Raw genomic sequence first — 17043 nt, 5'->3', positions numbered from 1 at the left:
ATGTATTTTATTAGCTTCTTCACAATCTCCTGTATGGTAGGCATCAACAATTGAGCATATTGTAACAAGTATGGCATGGGATACCGTTCATGCATGCTCGAAAAAAGGTGCTCCACTACCAGGGTGAGAATTGAAAGCGAGCGGAAGGCCTGCATGTAATCTGGTCTTAGATTGCTGAATACTACCTTTAATGACTTCAGGGTGTCTAACACCCAGGTTACTGCTTCACCTGTGATGTAAGCTAGTGAACCGTGTGGTCCTTCAGGACGCAAGTTTGGTTTCTCGACGTGTTCCCTAATCCTGCATACAAGATTTTCGAAATAGTCTCTAACCCTGTTCATGTTGCTGATTACCTCATCAAGGTTTACGTCTTGATCGTAACCACATTTCGTTTTGTCCGAGTGGACTGAGAACACCTAAGACATTTTTCGTATGTTTTCTAAGTAGGTAGCCAGTGATAATGTAGGGGTAATGATTCTGATTTTTTGTGACCCCGTATCACAAACATATATTGTGTGACCTTCAGACACAGACAACAATATATTAAGGCAGTTTACCTTTGTTTTCAAGCGTTTCTCGAGTGCTTGGAGAATTCCCTGTTCTTTCAACGTTATTCGGCACCACCATGACTTGATCGATGGTACCTCACGCTCTTTAGAGTTAAGAGTAAACAAAGAAAATTTGACTTCCGCATCGAACTCTGCCATCCGAGATGTTGGAGGTGATCTAAAGCAATTGAGGGTCACACAAGACCACAAGGCAACAGGTCAGCGGGGGTCGTTGACGTCGCTGATAACAATGGTCATCAATCAATCGGACTGAATGATCTACTAATCATGATCAATCATCAACAGTCACGCACACGGACCTTTTTAAATCCTTTCCTAACCTTTTCTTTTTTCTATCAAGTACACTATCTTCCACATTTCAGGTTTGATTGGGGGTCAGATGACTTATAATTTTCATATTTAATTTTTTTTAGGTCGGACTGACTAATATTTTGTCTGAACGCAATAATTTCTAAATCGTCGCTTCGTCGCGTCAATCTCTGAGATCTTCGTTTCATCAATAGCGATCGTTGCGTCTTCGATTTCGTCGGAAATGCCCATAGGGAGGCTCACGAGTCACAACGAAATTCTCCGAGCTGATAACTGGCCCTGTAGTCTCCGCCATTTTAATTCTCCCAGCTACTTATGCGCCGCTAACTAGTTTCCATGCTTCGAGGTTAAGAGCGGGGCAACATTTCAGGGTTTCTCTCGCCAAGTAGGCCCATGTTATCTACTATTACCGAAAAATTTCCTTTACTTTACCTCGAATTTACCATTTCTTTTCGCAATGCAAGCAGGTAACCAGTCAATAGACACAAGGCGGAATTTTTCGGTGGGTGCGGATTGGAAAGAATGCAGGCCATAATAATCTACTCCACGAGAGAAAAGCATGTGCGTGGTGTTTTCATTGAAGCGGTCGCCCAGTTTAACTTTCAGAGTGAATTTTTTTAAAGTTCTTTGATGATTTTTTTTCTTGCACAGCTAAATTTCTCTGTATACTTTTCAGCAGGCTCGCGTGCGTGTTGTTCTCACGCGCAATTGGTCACGGCACAAAACTTAAGTCACGTTATCAAATATTTCTGACAGCCATGTTTGCTGTAAAATGCTTTTCTTGGCTCAGAAGTAGTTCATGTGTGTTGATCATCCAACTGACGAATAAGAAGTGTACAAATAGACTATCAAAGCCTCAGGATAGATAAATATTTACGCCTTTAGTAAGTTTGTCGAGCTACAAAGTTGAAATGTTTTCAGGTGGTCGAATACTATGGTGCAACTAGCTAGTGCAGATCAATAAGTTTATGCTGGAGAATTGGCCCACTTTTGTCATTCTTTTACTCTGGGTAAGTTAAGTGGATAAAATTTAGCTTCAGTTAAGTTAAGTTGACTTTTGATAATGTTATTTATACTGCTCAAGGTATAAGTGAGTGGCAAGAATTGAGCCTTTCTTCAGAATACCTTTCTATCGTTTTATCTTGATGATCTGATACTGTAGGTTTTACGTGATTCAATATTTATCATATCCTGATGATAATACACAGTGTCAACCCTTTTATCAACTTTTTCATCATGAAATACTGGACAGAAATGTTTTTGAAACAGATAGCTGTTGAAAGAGTTCCATATAACCCCATACATTAATTATGCATTCATTTCATAAAGACTTTTTCATCATGAAATAGAAGACAGCAAAGGTTTCTTTGCAACACTCTATGTATAATTAATGTATGGGATTATATGGAACTCTTGCCGTTACCCATGCCAGCATAGGGGCTAGACAGGTGCATGATTACTTTCACATGGGGTTTCTATGAATATGGAAGCCATTGCCCACCTCACAATAACAACAATTAAACTCATAGTCCATTGCAGGGTTACCTCCCCCCTACCAACCAGTACCCATATTTACACCTGGAAAAGGTGAGGCACTTTGAGCTTACAGTATCGTTCCCTAGAACATAATGAAATGCTCCAACACTAGACACCAAAACTGGACTAATGTCCAGTCCAGTGCACTAACCATTCAGCCACCACGCCTCCTCTTATCGATAGGGTCAATTGGGATTAGGGTGGAACCCTCCACCCGGTTAGCTCAGTTGGTTAGAGCACCGGATTGTGATGTGTGGGAGGTCGAGGGTTCGAGCCCCAGCCGAACCAATACTCACAGTCTTAAAATAACTGAGGAGAATTTGCTACCTTTCTATAATATCAAGAAATGGATAGATATTCTAGTCTCCTCGGATGAGGACGAATAAACTGTAGGCCCCGTCTCCTGCAGGGTTGGGGGTAGATGTTAATTTCCCATGCACGAGATTACTATGTGGTGGCTGTCCTCCCCTGGGGTGGGATGGGTGGGTATTTGTGGGATGGGTGGGAAGGTGAGATTGTTACATAGACTGAAGCAGCTGCCAGAGGCGCCTGATATGCTGACGTCCGATCTTAGCCTTAACAACAACGTGTAATAAGCGCTATTGATCAACACATGTAAATATCCGCTATATAAATTGGTAAATTATAAATTATGATTATAACCCCTAATAACATTGTGTAACCAATAGCGATTTAAGGCAACTTAAGGCGACATAAGGCGACTTGAGGCAACTAAGGTCCCAGAGTAGGCCTGTTAAGGATGAATACATGAAGTGTGATGGCTCTTTCTACTGGTTGAAGTCATTGCACCGGTTCCAGAGCAAAGTCAGATTGAAAAGATATGGAGACGTCGATACGGTAAGCGGAATCAAAAAGGAGGTAAGCAGCCCTCAAAATGATATTACTTCGTATGGCGAGTTATTCGACGACAAACATTTAATGTATTGTGAAACTGCGCTCCATGCAGCATTATCTTCAGGCGATAATGAGATGGTTAAAGAGCTTATTTCTAGGGACAAGAGAGCGCTTGTATGTCAGGATTATTTAGGAAGAACGCCCTTGCAAGAAGCAGTTCGTAGAAACAAAAAAGATATTGTGAATTTTCTCCTGAAGGAAGATCACACAGAGATACATGCAACATGCAATCATTTTCAAAAGATGTCTAGCTTCTTCTTGCAATTCCTCGTGAGTCACCGCGAATTAAAGGAATTTAAAAAAATGTATGCCACTATGGATATTCATCTCTGCATCTCGCAGCGAGATATGGCAACTGGGAAATTGCAAGTAATCGTCTAGAAAATAACACAGTCATCATCATCATCATCATCAATCCTTTTCATGCCTCGTGGCACATAGGGCCTTCACGGAGCTTTTCCACTCCTCTCGATTGGTTGCTGCGGTCCGCACCTCCTCCCAAGACCTCCAACCTGCCTCTTGCCTCTCTTTCTCTACTGTACGTCTCTAAGTGGTTTTTGCTCTTCCTCTTCTCCTTTTACCTTCTGGCGCCCAGCTCATTGCAACATTGTAATCATTATTATGATCTTTCCTAAGAATATGACCAATCATTTTCCATCTACGAGACATCACTTCCGCAATCAGTGGCCTCATGCCTGCCCTTTCCAATAGCTCTTTGGTGCTGACATGGTCTTGCCATCGGATTCGGAGGATCCTTCGTAGGCACCTATTATAGAATACATTCACTGCTTTATCATCTCCTTTGTTCATCAAAGACTGCCTTGGGGCGACCCCAATGCACGTGGCCGCCTACCATAACCAAGCACAAATGGTGGATGTTCTTGTCAAGATTGGTGCTGATATTAATAGCAAAACGTATAACGGATCGACTCCTCTCCATAGTGCTGCGGTTTGTGGGGCTTCAGAGGTAATTGACCGGCTACTTTACCACGGGGCGATCCTAGAAGCAGCTGATGACAGTGCCTTGACAGCATTACATTAGCGTATCCTTTATGTAAATTCCACCCAATTTAATGACTACGTTTTCGATATCGAAACACGAAACATTACTGACCGTAGAGGTTATCTTGCTAAGTTCTTCCGTCATCTCGTAAACAACCACATTAAGAACACAAACCTCTATGGACGGTTAGATGCTCTCATAAATTTGATCCTGCACGGCTCTAATTTAAATGCAGTTAATTCACACGGCCGTACAGCATTGCACGTAGCCGCAACAAATGGTTTGGCTGATGCTGTTAACGTCCTTCTGCAAAGAAAAGCGTACCTTGAACTTCCTGATGAGTCTGGTCAAACAACATTGGTCGCAGCTCATCAGATAACTGATGATCTTACACACTCGAAAGAGCATGGTTCAGTTTCAAAAGCACTTGCGTGGTCACGAAATGGTCGTGTATCTTCTTCTCTCATCTGGGGCGTTTTTGAAAGACTGTAATCATTCTGGGGATAGCTTGTCAAACAAATGCTATCGAGAAAAATCAGCTGCTTATCGTTCAACTTTTGCTGTCTACGGGAGCAAGCGTCAAATGCTGATAACCAAGGAAAGACACCTCTCTTAACTTTCCTTCATGGCGGCGGTTACTTGGTCGACGTTATCCTAAAAGGCTTTGATATTTCAGTAGATATTGAGTTTGGAGAGCCATTTAACATCTCAGAGTTTCATCTACTCTTTTATAAACCTCCAACCCTGGAAGATGATATTTTATTTCAGCAAATCTTGCGATGATTACTCACTTTCTTGGAAAAAGGGGCCCATATTTACAGCCATTGAAAATCATCCTTTGGAATACAGGGTAATCGATTCATGTTTAGATGCTGAAGGATTTACACCGCTACACAGAGCCGCGCAAGGCGCAAACAAAGTCGCTGTTTCTATCCTCACACATCTGGGTGCAGATCAGTCTTCACTAAGCCCACACGGATACGATGCTTTGACATTAGCCATACTCATACTAGACTGAAATACGTCCTGGCTGTCTTTCGATGAAGAGAGGGTTTATAGAGCCTCTCTTGTGGCACTAGATCTTCTTCGCCATAGAATGGTAACAACTGGTTACAAAAGTATATGTGATTCCAGTACAGATGAGCTGACTCTACCATTTAGCAGCCTCGCGAGGTCTGGTGCACTTCATTCAAGAGATCTTTAAAGATAAGGAACTTCATCAGTTAGATGTCGATTGTCCTAACAAAAACGGTATCACCCCAATGTAATTAGCGAAGATGTACGGCATTCAACACATAAGCTTTATCCATGGTTATTTTAATCCATGGGCAGAAATTGAGCAGTTTATTAAAAATCAGGGAGCTCGGATGCAATATCCAAGTAGAGATGCGGAATGCGAAGTAATCTATACACGATTGCACGGTTGGATTCCAAAGTACAGAAACCTTATTGCAAGGATTAAAGTTCGTAATTTTTTCATTGAATTTTTATCGTCTTCTGGGGATGAGATTACATTCCCGAGGGGCTGTGGATCCATACTTTTAACGCAAATGACGAGTTTTGGTCAATTTCGTACCCTTGACTCTGAATTGCAACGTCAGCTGTTAGTTTTAAAACGACGAGGCTTTCGTTCAAGAATACCAAAGAACCCCTGCTCAAACGAAGTCAGAAAGTATAATTTAAGGCTCTCGACATATTTGCACCAAAAATACAACTTTCACAAAAAAAATTAATTGGAGAATGGTATTTATATTTGCTCAAGATGTGGCGTTTTGAGGTATTTGGCTTATTATCTTGTTACAAAATGGCTTTTTATAAGTATCGACAACATTTCGTGGATGCCAGTGAGTTGAATCTACTCATTCAAAAGTATGAAAATAACATTTCTGTATGGTACCTTTATGGAATGTGTTCTGAAGTCAGCAAAGCGCTAGCCAAAATCTTGCATTTCTATTTACATAATGATGACTACAGGGAGTTTAAAATTCTATATCAGTATTATCCAAGCTTTTTAGAAGATAGACTAGGACGGCCCGTCGACAGGTGGCTGTGGTGGAGCAATTTTGAACCTCTTGCCCGTTATTAAAAACAATGATCAGTAGTCAGCTTGATTACTTGAATATTCTCAACGTTGGACTAGAACCAGAAAACACGCATTTCAAATAATTCAAAAAACTGAATGATGAAAAATGTTCCTAAAACTAGAAAACTGGCCATGGTGTGGGCTAATTAATGGACACAAACAAATCAGCCGGGTGCCTAAAAGAAATTTTGTGAATAAATGATGTTTGTACTGGCCAAAAGTGTCACACAAGGGAGGATAAATTTGTATCAAGGAAAACCTTTTTGCAAAGTACTTGTAGCTTTAGATTTTTCAAAGTCATCAAACACAATAACCTTAACTATAGTATTCAAACAGACATATTTTTTTTTCAAGCTAACCATTTAAAATAGGTGAGGCCAATGTAATAGCTGTAGTGACCTTGAAAACAAATCAAAACATAGAACAAGCGTGTTCATTTCACGTTCCGATTAAGTAGGGAAGAAGAAAATGATTGCACCGTGATTGGTTTTTCTCTAGAATATTCAACTGACCATAGATAACTCTCAAAATGAGATGTTCATCACCGACGTAACAGACTTGAGCTCCGAAGTTCTACGAAATCATAACCATCGGAAAGCCGCTCTAAGCGAGTTGTTACATAGTTAAATGCTTTGTAACCACTCGCTTCAAAAGACTGAGTGATCGAAACTTTTCAAGAAAAACCAGTTGAGTTCCTATCAGGTTCTTCTACATTTAGTTGAAGCTTGGTTTATTACCGCAATGGCGGATCGTAACCTCGAGGTATTTTTGGGTGTATACTTTTGTCAGCTTTTCTTCTAGATGCGCTTATGTTTGTTTTTTTACCCAATAAGGGGGGGGGGGGGCGGCCCCTCCCCTCGATCCGCCACTGGATCGTACAGAGTGTATATCATATTGGCAGTTTTGACCCGAATTATAAAAAGTATGAGGGTAATTCTTGTTAGATTGTTCACTGCAAACGTTTAATTTTTGACTAGCTGAGTTTCTTGCAGATTCGCGATCGTTTGCCTTGTTCCAGCGCAAGGGTAATCATTTGAGTCCTTAAATCGCTCTGGGAAATGACAACAGTATCTGATCCCTATTCTATGTAGACAGGGAACCACAGATGAAAATTAAGCAGGACTTCAAACAAGCACAATTTATGAAACAGATAGAAAAAAATGTGAATACCTGAAGGGAGGGGTCACGAATATGGAGGCTCCACGGCCATATTTATTTTCGCCGTTCTCGCATCCATGACACTTAAATGATACAAGAAGGCCTCTTTTTACTATATTAGTTGTGCAACTGACAAGACTTCTTCAATAGTAAAACGTTAAGAGTTAGAGCTTTTTGATAATACAACAACGCCGCAAATAAACTGTATTTCTGTAAGAGTCATTTTGTCCTCGTGCTTTGAAAACATCTCCAGCGCCGAGTTTAAACACAGTAAAACTAACCCACCGTTAGAGTTTACTTAATTCTTTACTGTTTTACTATCTCGGAAGAGAGTCGTCCTACTGCACATTTTAATGTTCAGTTGTACCCTACATGAAAAACAAAACCTCGGAAGAAGATTAGCGCAATAAACGCTATCATAGAAGGGTGATTAAAACATTGTTTCACTTTAACACATGAATTAGCACTGACGGCCTTTTGAAGCGCAGGAATGAAAAAATGCCAATTTTGAGGGGTAAAAAAACTTCATCCTTACCTCTATCAGTATAACTATACGAATTAATCTTTTGTTAGATCAAGACAACAACTACCTGATTAGTTTGAGTATTCTCATAACTTGTTTGCTGGATAATGTATGTGTATAGATGTTATAGTGTGAAGCTACACTCATTAAAGTGCACCTAAACCCAAAAAGTTTTTCGCTTAACGAAATAAGCATATTTTTAGCAGTATTTTTGTGCAAAAATTTTTATTTGCTCAAATCTTCAATTTTCTGTGCCCGGTCAAAATACGAAAAATCGGCCGCTATCTTGGCTCACGACCGAGTTTAAAGAGAAATGGTTCTAGCGGGTAATGTGACGTCAAATCGAGAACACGAAAGTCTGCATTTCACACATTTTCACTTGTTTGGGAGGGTTATAGTCGATCTTGTCCGAAAATATGCCGACTAAGTGTGTTGTAGGAGGATGTAGCAACGTGTGAAATTTGCAAGAGGGTGTCGCGCTTAATAAATTCCTCATACAACACTCCTAGTCGGCACATTTCGGACAATATCGACGACAACCTTCCCAGACAAGTGAAAATGTGTGAAATACAGACTTTCCTGTTCTCGATTTGACGTCACATTACCCGCTAGAACCCTTCCTCTTTAAACTCGGTCGTGAGCCAAGATGGCGGCCGATTTTCCGTATTTTGACTGGGCACAGAAAATTGAAGATTTGAGCAAATAAAAACGTTTTTGTACAGAAATACTCCAAAAATACGATAATTTCGTTAAGCGAAAAACATTTTTGGGTCTAGGTGCACTTTAAACGTTAAAGAAAATATACAGGAAAAATAAGCAGGCTTTTCAGAAGGTCTTATCTATCACAACCTGGCATAGAGAATTTTAAAATCCATGGCTTTCGTATGCTTGGCAGGGGCGTAGCAAGTCATTTTTGGCTTGTAAGCCTGTTCCATACCTCATGAATATAGTGCGGGATTATATTCCAAGAAAAAAAGAAACATTCCGAAAAAAGTTTGTAAGACCGGGCTTACTCAAAAGGGAGCTACGCATCTGCTTGAATAACTTATTCTTCCCTTCACGGATTTTGTTTCCGGGATGACATTCAATGTCTGGTGCAAGGACAATATAAGTGGTTTTTATGTTACATCATTGCCGCCATGTTGGTGGACGTAAACAATAGATATCTCATTAGCTTCTTTTGCTCGTCCACCAGCATTTGTTCCTTTCGCTATTGTTACCTGTGTCTCTAGAGATTGGTTGCAAACCACCTATTTAAATCATTAAGTTTGCAATTTGCTGGTAATATATCAATACATCTCTGTTCGTCTCTGCGCAGCAAAAATCATCGTTGTGTTTCTTTTTGTGCAGAAATATTTCGCTTGACTTCATAGCGAGATTATTGGGAACTCGAGTTTTCCTTGAACAGACGGTCTTGTAAGTTTATACCGTTGTTGTTAAGGAAGTGTTTTTCTGGATATTTATCAACATATATCTCTATTTCAGTTAGGCTATTCCTATTTATTCGATTTTGTTTCTTTCGTTGTCTAGTTTGGGTTCAGCCGGTTGGTTTAATGAAATAACAGTTTCGAAAAAAATATTGGTTGAGTGAGAAACTATGTAGGACATGCCGCGCCAGCCACATTGCAGTGCCCCCTGGGAAAAAGAGTCGAATAGGGAGGCTATTTGTTTTTCAGAGAAATTCTTGAGCTGTTTTAGGGGCGAAAGTGAACAGATAGTTGAATATCCTTACCAGCTACACTGAAATCAAACGGACAAATGGAAAAATGCGTGACACGGTAAACCCGTGCAATTGAACAGACCAATAAGAAAAAAGAATGCAACCCTTTGGGGGAACAAGTGCTTGGCGCGCGCTTTGTAAAATTATCATAGCGCTAAAACCTTGATAGAATAAACCACAGACAGCTGCACACTGAGAGCAGAAAGTTGCTGTAAATTTACGTCGTTAGGATTCTTACTCAGTACTGTCTGAATTCTTTTTTAAAAAAGTGAGCTGGATGTACCTATCATCTAGGAAAACGTTAAAAGCAGTTTGGTAGATTTTGACTTTAAGATAGTGAAATTCGATAAAAAGTAAGCCGTGCTTTATCCGAGCTAAAGAATTTCCAAGCGGCCACGTGCATTGGTGATAGCATGTTTCCAAAGCAAAGCTCTCTTTCAAACTGGCCTATATTCTTGTTTAGAAATAATAAAATAATAAAATGATCTGAGGATTAATTCCAGGGATATTTCCAGAGGGAACTGAAAGAACCTTCGTTTATTACGTTGAAAGATTGACGCTCATGAAAACATACTGTCATCATCTTGTAAACATATAAGCTCGCTTTGCCTCTCACTTATGCTAAAGTCTTACATAAGACAGGACCGCTCTGCTCTTCGATTTCTTTACTGGACTGGTAAATTCCTATTAATAAACGCAACCTAGTTTTCTAGACTTGCTTTTTAGATTTTTCTGCATACCTAGTGTATTAGTTAAAGGTATAACAAAGTTGAATTTTTCCCTCGATTTTACAATTAATGGATGTTCTCATCTAGAGGATTTGTTATGCAGTCACTTTTATCCTAAACATGGGCCAGTTCATGACTATTGTGAAGCATATTTGTTTCATTTTGATTCATTATTACCAGAAGAATTGAATGATGTGGCAAACGAATGAATTATGTACATATGTTCTCTTCGCTGCTGCGAATCATTTGTGTGCAACAGCAAGATTAGACCAAATAACTACTCCACGGGCGTAAGCTCTCGCAAAAACAAACAAACTAGTAAAACCCTTAAGGCAATACAAGGATTTAGATTAGCGGCAAAGGTTTAAAAAGTATGAATACAATTTAGAGTTCTTAGATTTTCTTTATCAAGCATCAGTGAGCGTTAACGGAGTATCCAATCAGTAGTGTACGTATCATGGAAATCGAAGTACCCTTTTTTATTATCCAACTACAATTCGTAGAGTACAAATAACGCCATAGACGACTACAAATATCACGCGGTATTTGTACTCTAGAGTACCGGTTAAACAGGTTTTCTCGCATCGCGCAAGCAAAGAATTGGATTGTAGTTACGAAAAAAAAAATGGCGGACAATTTGAATTATATTTCCAGCGACGAAGAGTAACAGTGGCTTGCAAATGTAAATCCAAGTTTATTAGATGAATTCAAGGAAGAAAAATAGCTAGACGACCAGGAAATTTCTTCATTTATTGAAGAAAATAGAAACAGCAACACGACAACGCGGCAATTCCGTTCCGCTTTGCAATCTTCTGTCACGCACTCCCCGTAAATAAACATCCGCGAAATTCGCCCGCACTGAAATGATTGTTTGGCGTGTTGAATAATAAATAACTTATTAGGCGTTTTGTTGTGTAGTATCGCTGAGTATTTTTACTCGTTATTTGTATTTTGACTTGCCCTACGGGCTCGTCAAAATACGGCACAACTCGTAAAAATACTCAGCGATACTACACAACAAAACGTCTAATAAGATATATATATATATTTCTTTTAATGATTTCATTTTGCAGAGGGGACAATCAAAACCCTTTGAATCGCGGGCGTGGTTTCATCGGTGAGTTATCTTTCATTACATTGCACATTGATAGTCGCTTCTCGCCTCGAGCCGTTCAATCGAGGAAAGTTTCAATTCTGCTATCCGACCTTAATATTCGGTTAGGATCCGTATGACCCCATACCAATCAAAAACAGCCGTAATCCCAAAGGCAATATGTTGTTTCGCCTCTGCTTTCTTTTATCCAAGAATTGTATGCATAACGAAGTATGGGGTTATCCGGAAATCTTTCCTTCACTTATTACAGTTATTCTCCCATCTTTTGCTAAATTGGTGCAAATGTCTGGAAAGTATAATGTTGAGGCTATTCCTCAACAAGGTTTTGTGTTTTAGTCCGTTCCGATCCTTCTTTTTTGTATGTCACGTAGACCACAATCCTTCAGTAGTAATTTTACTCGCTATCCTTTTTTCGCACGTGGTGAAACGCTTGTAAACTTTTAGGTACGTAAAATTGTTCCTTTTCTTTCGCTTACCGCCCTTCATCATGTGGTTTTTACGGCTCTCCGAGTCTCGTAATCTTTGACGAAGGGGCGACCGGATCTTTTTGTACATATTGTTATTCTTCGTCGTCATTAAACTCGTTGGTCGAAGCGCTGTTCAGTGATTATTCGACATCTTCGCCGCTTCATGTGTCCAACCCGAACATATAATGTGTGTAAACAAATATCAAAGTTATTCTCCTTACGGCGAGGGCTCGGCAAGAGTCCCATATAACCCCATACATTAATTATCCATAGAATGTTGCAAAGAAACCTTTATATTTAGTCTTTATGAAATGAATGCATAATCAATGTATGGGGTTATATGGAACTCTTTCCCGAGGGCGTAAATCAAGGGTGCAGATATGGACGAGTCGTGATCACCACGAAACGATAGAGCAAGTATGCCTTAACTCTAAATCTTAGCGTTGAAGATTCGATCTGACTTGTATATCAATCTCCTATAAAAGTAGTTCGGGTCATACTTACATTTTAATAACCTCTAATAAAGAAATCATATAGGTTCCTTTTTATTCATTTAATGCATTTCAATCCACCACACATCTTACATTCGCCCAGACCTTCACTCAGTCCTGTCCAGTCCAGACCAGAGCAGCCTAATCCTAGCCTATCTACAGACCAGTGAAGACCAACCAGTTCTCTCCAGTTCTCTCAGTCCATTCCAGATCGGTCCTGACTACCTGACTACTTCCTGAGTCGGCTAGACTACCCAACACAACCCAGATCATTCAAGAACTAACTCTTGTGACCAGTTCGACTTCGATTTAGTACCAGCTCGTCCAATCCAGTTCTTTCTGGTTCTCTCAGCTCAGTCCATGTCTGTCCTGTTCGACCTTTCCAGATCAGTCTGTTCCATTCCATAGTCCAGCCCAGACCATCCAAGAGCTGACTTCGGCGACCAGTTCGACTTGTATTTTTGGACGTTGAAAGGCACTGAAGAAGGAGTCTAACGCCCTCTTCTTCTCTTCCTTTTCGTTGTATACGAGAAGACTGGGAATGAGTCAATTAGAAGACCCTGATGGAAGACAAGTACGCTTGGTAAGTGAATTTCTTCGTGGGTCGGAAAGAACTGGTATAAAATAGAGCGCTGGATGAATCTAATTCCAAATTCAAGCAGAAGTTAGCAAACTTCTGATTCGGCTTATTTAATGTAATTTAGATTACTTAGCGGGTCCCACGGGTTGGGTTGGCTCCTCCCTCCAAATTTTTCCAGTGGGGTTTAGGTATTTTTTAATTACATATTACATTTTCGGCTTATTTCGACTAGGCTTCGGCTTTTCGTTGCTTTTGGCTCCATCAACAGCATCGGAAACATTCGGCAATATTTCGGTGTTTGATAGGCTAACGTCGACTTCGGTTTTTCGTGTTTTCTTCATCTCTGCTCGTCTCCCCGCTTAGTTGCATAAAATAAAACGGCCAATTCCAACTGAAGTCTCATTTGATGGCAGGACCGTTGACCACTGCAATTGAGTGAGACTATTTCGGCAACAAATTGTTTGGTTCAAAGGTTCATCCAGATATCAACTTAAAAAAAGTAGTAAACTGAAGAACTGAAGCCGTTCAACTGTTGGAGTGAAGCTTTTTTCGCCACTCTCAACAAGTTTAGCGGCTTGGCTCTAGTTACAGAAAGTCAGTTACTACATAGATGAGGCTCGAATAATAAGCGCAGATCAGTTCTTAGAGCTCACAATTAGCAATGAGGGGGATCTAAGGGGATCATTGAGCTAACCACCTCCCGGTTAGCTCGATGGATAGAACGCTGGACTGTTGTGCGAGAGGTCGAGGGTTCGAGCCCCGGCCGGACCAACAATCAAGGTCTTAAAATAATTGAGAAGAATATGCTACCTTTCTATAACATCAAGAAATGGTTAGATATTCTAGTCTTCTCGGATAGGGACGAACAAATGAAGGTCTCGTCTCCTGCAGGGTTAGGGGTAGGAGACGTTAATTTCCCACGCACGAGATTACTGTGTGATGGATGTCCTCCCCTGGGGTGGGATGGGTGGGTTAGTACATTAATTGTAAAGCGCTGTTGATCTGTCATTGTAAATAGCGCTCTATAAGAAATAAATTATTATTATTATTATTATTATTATTATTTTTATTGTTATTATTATCATCATCATCATTATCATCATCTATGGGACAATACGCACACGTAGTTTAGATCGTTTACAAATTAAATTGTAAGCATATGCAGTCTTCAAGACCAAGCAATGACGCCAAGAAAATCTTCAATATAAACTTCGAGAGCAAGTGATGAACAGCCGATGAAAACGACGAGGCACAAACGAGCCATTTTCTAACATTGCATCATCTGTTTACAGCGTGAAAAGTAATTAGGTTTTAGATGATTCTTACCCGATGACTTTGCGCCTCATACTGTGCTAGTTTAACTTTAAGTTTAATTCATTCGCCACAGGAATGGCAGGAGAAAGGAACAGAACTTTCGTTCCAATTGACACCTAACCCCTTTTTTACCCACCCATCCCACCCTGGGGAGGACATCCATCACACAGTAATTTCGCGTGTGGGAAATTAACGTCTCCTACCCCAACTCTGCAGGAGACGGGACCTCCATTTATCGTCCCTATCCGAGAAGACTAGAAAGTCTTAACCATTTGCAGATATTATTACAAAGGCAGCACTTTCTTCTCAGTTAATTAAAGACCCTGTGTGTTGGTCCGGCCGGATTTGAACTCACGACCTCCCGCACAACAGTCCGGCGCTCTACCAATTGAGCTAACCGGGAGGCGGTATGCAAGGCTTGTTTCCTCTCCATAACATCTGATGCAAACGTGAAAATAGCCTGTTTGTCTAATTAGGTCAAAGGGTAGACAGAAAAAAGACAGCATATAAAGTAGGTAGATAGCAGCAACTTAATGGATCGTGTTTAGCAAGCTTTATGAAAGCCGAATAAAACCAGACGGAAAAAAATAATATTTCTTCTCGCTGTCCTTGACCTGCTGTCTTATAGAACGCTGACTTCATTAACCCGATCAGTCGCTCGAATTTCCCGCCCCATCAGGGTGCTCGGCTGAGGTTGAACTGCCAAATGATGGACTGATCACTTAGATACGAGTGAAATCTTTCATCTTTCTTTACTTTCTTTAGCCACTTGGCTGCTGCGACTAACGTCTGACCGTTGTCCGAATAGATTTTCGACGTTCGTCCTCTTCTGGCAATCAACCGTTTTAGGCTCTTGATGAATTCTGTAGTCTCCAAGCTGAGCAGCACCTCCAGAAACACTCCGCGCGTTAGACTGCAGGAGTACAACACCACATAAGCCTTTTTCTCTTCCTTGCGCTTGTCATGGTATTTCACAGGTCCGGCAAAGGTCCGGTTACCTTTCGTTCTTTCTGTTGACAAGGGTGCTGGTGGTGGATTTGGAAAGGCTACGGCTTGAGAGCGTTTGCATCCGTTACAATATTTCACGATTCTCTTCGTCAATTTCCGAAGACGGGGTATCCAGAACTTCTCTCTCACTCTCGCCATGGTTAGACCAACTCCCCCATGGAGTGTAGTGACGTGAGCCCGTTGCACTATCTTCTCTGCTAGTAGAGCTGAGTCAGGCAAGTATACTGGGTACTCACCCTGCATCCGTCCTCGACATTCCAACACACCTTCTCCACTAGGCTGCAGGTTCTGTTGTTCTTGGTCTTGGTCAAATTTGGCGTGGCTCATCCCCTGTAGCTGTGCTCTCTTGACTAGAAACATCGATATCTGACATTTCTCAACCTGAGCTGTAGTCAGTGGTCCCTTGGTCTTGCTGGAGAAGTTCCGTGAATTATGCAGGAATCGCATGACCCAAGCACTAATCCTCATGGCCTTACGCAGTTCGAACTTCCATAGCACCAAATCCAAGGCATCACGGGTCTCGACTCCAACCGCGAACACTTCTTGCTGGAGCTTTCATTCTGCCATACTTTCACGGCTTGGTTCCGGCATGATGTCGTCTGGCCACTTAGAGGTTCTGAGAGCCAAGCAGGTCCATCCCACCACAGGTCTGCGCCTACCACACTACCACCACGACTTCTTAGATCGGCGGGGTTTTCAGTTGACGGAAGATGACGCCACAGCACGTTTGGATGAGACTGGATTCTACTAACACGATTCTGCACAAACTGACGCTACTCCCCTTTATCGGAAATCCAGTGTAGGGCAACAGAACTGTCCAACCAGCAATGGTCTTTAGTCGCAGGAGTTAGTCCCTCTAGCGCTTGGCGTACATTGGTGATTAGATTTACGGTCATGTGACCTGACACGAGCTCCAACCTAGGAATCGTAAGACCTTGCTTCGCTAGACGGGACTTTGCAGTAACAAGCCCTTGTGATATACCTGAAGCTTGCTTGGCCACGGCGTAAACTGCTGCACACACCCCGCGATCGCTGGAATCACCAAATGCATGGAGCTGAATCTCGTCAATTTCTTCTTGGTAGAGAGCAATACTGCGTCTCACCGACACTGCCTCAGGTAGACTTCTCTCACACTTTTTCTTCTTCTTCATGGTCTCCTCTGACAAGAGGGCGTCCCAAGCGTTCTTCTCGATACAGGATTCTCTATACAGAACTTTCCCTTCAAGCATGACAGGTGACACCACTCCAAGTGGGTCGTACACTTTAGCCAAATTGGTCAGGATACCACGCCTCGTTTGCTCGGCTGGTGTGGCTGGAAAACACACATACAGAGTATCTTCGACCTTCTCCCAACAAAAGCCTAGGAGTTTACATTCTCCCATTGCCGGTGTGTTATCTAACTGCTCCTTGGCGAATGATGGCTCGTAGTCTTCCCAGGCTGTCTCAAGCTCTTTTCTGTTCGAATGCCACTTGTGCAGTTCGAACTTGGCATCATCGAATATCTCGGTAGCTTCTCGTTTTAGCT

General features: G+C 41.3%; 1 protein-coding gene across 1 annotated transcript; it reads right to left on the bottom strand.

Moving 5' to 3' along the window:
* Nucleotides 1-15185: 15185 nt before the first annotated feature.
* LOC111328880 (uncharacterized) lies at nt 15186-15986 on the bottom strand. Its single transcript, XM_022933416.2, has one exon. It carries the CDS (start codon nt 15984-15986, stop codon nt 15186-15188), a length of 801 nt encoding a protein of 266 aa, XP_022789151.1.
* Nucleotides 15987-17043: the final 1057 nt, after the last annotated feature.

This window comes from Stylophora pistillata, chromosome 4 (assembly GCF_964205215.1).
Source record: "Stylophora pistillata chromosome 4, jaStyPist1.2, whole genome shotgun sequence".
NCBI lineage: Eukaryota > Metazoa > Cnidaria > Anthozoa > Scleractinia > Pocilloporidae > Stylophora > Stylophora pistillata.
The sequence above is the reverse complement of the archived record's forward strand: the minus strand, read 5'-3'. Positions and strand labels throughout refer to the sequence as shown.

What these genes read in the sequence shown, in the direction of transcription:
- LOC111328880 (XM_022933416.2), bottom strand. Translation starts at nt 15,986, where the DNA reads ATGAGGATTAGTGCTTGGGTCATGCGATTCCTGCATAATTCACGGAAC.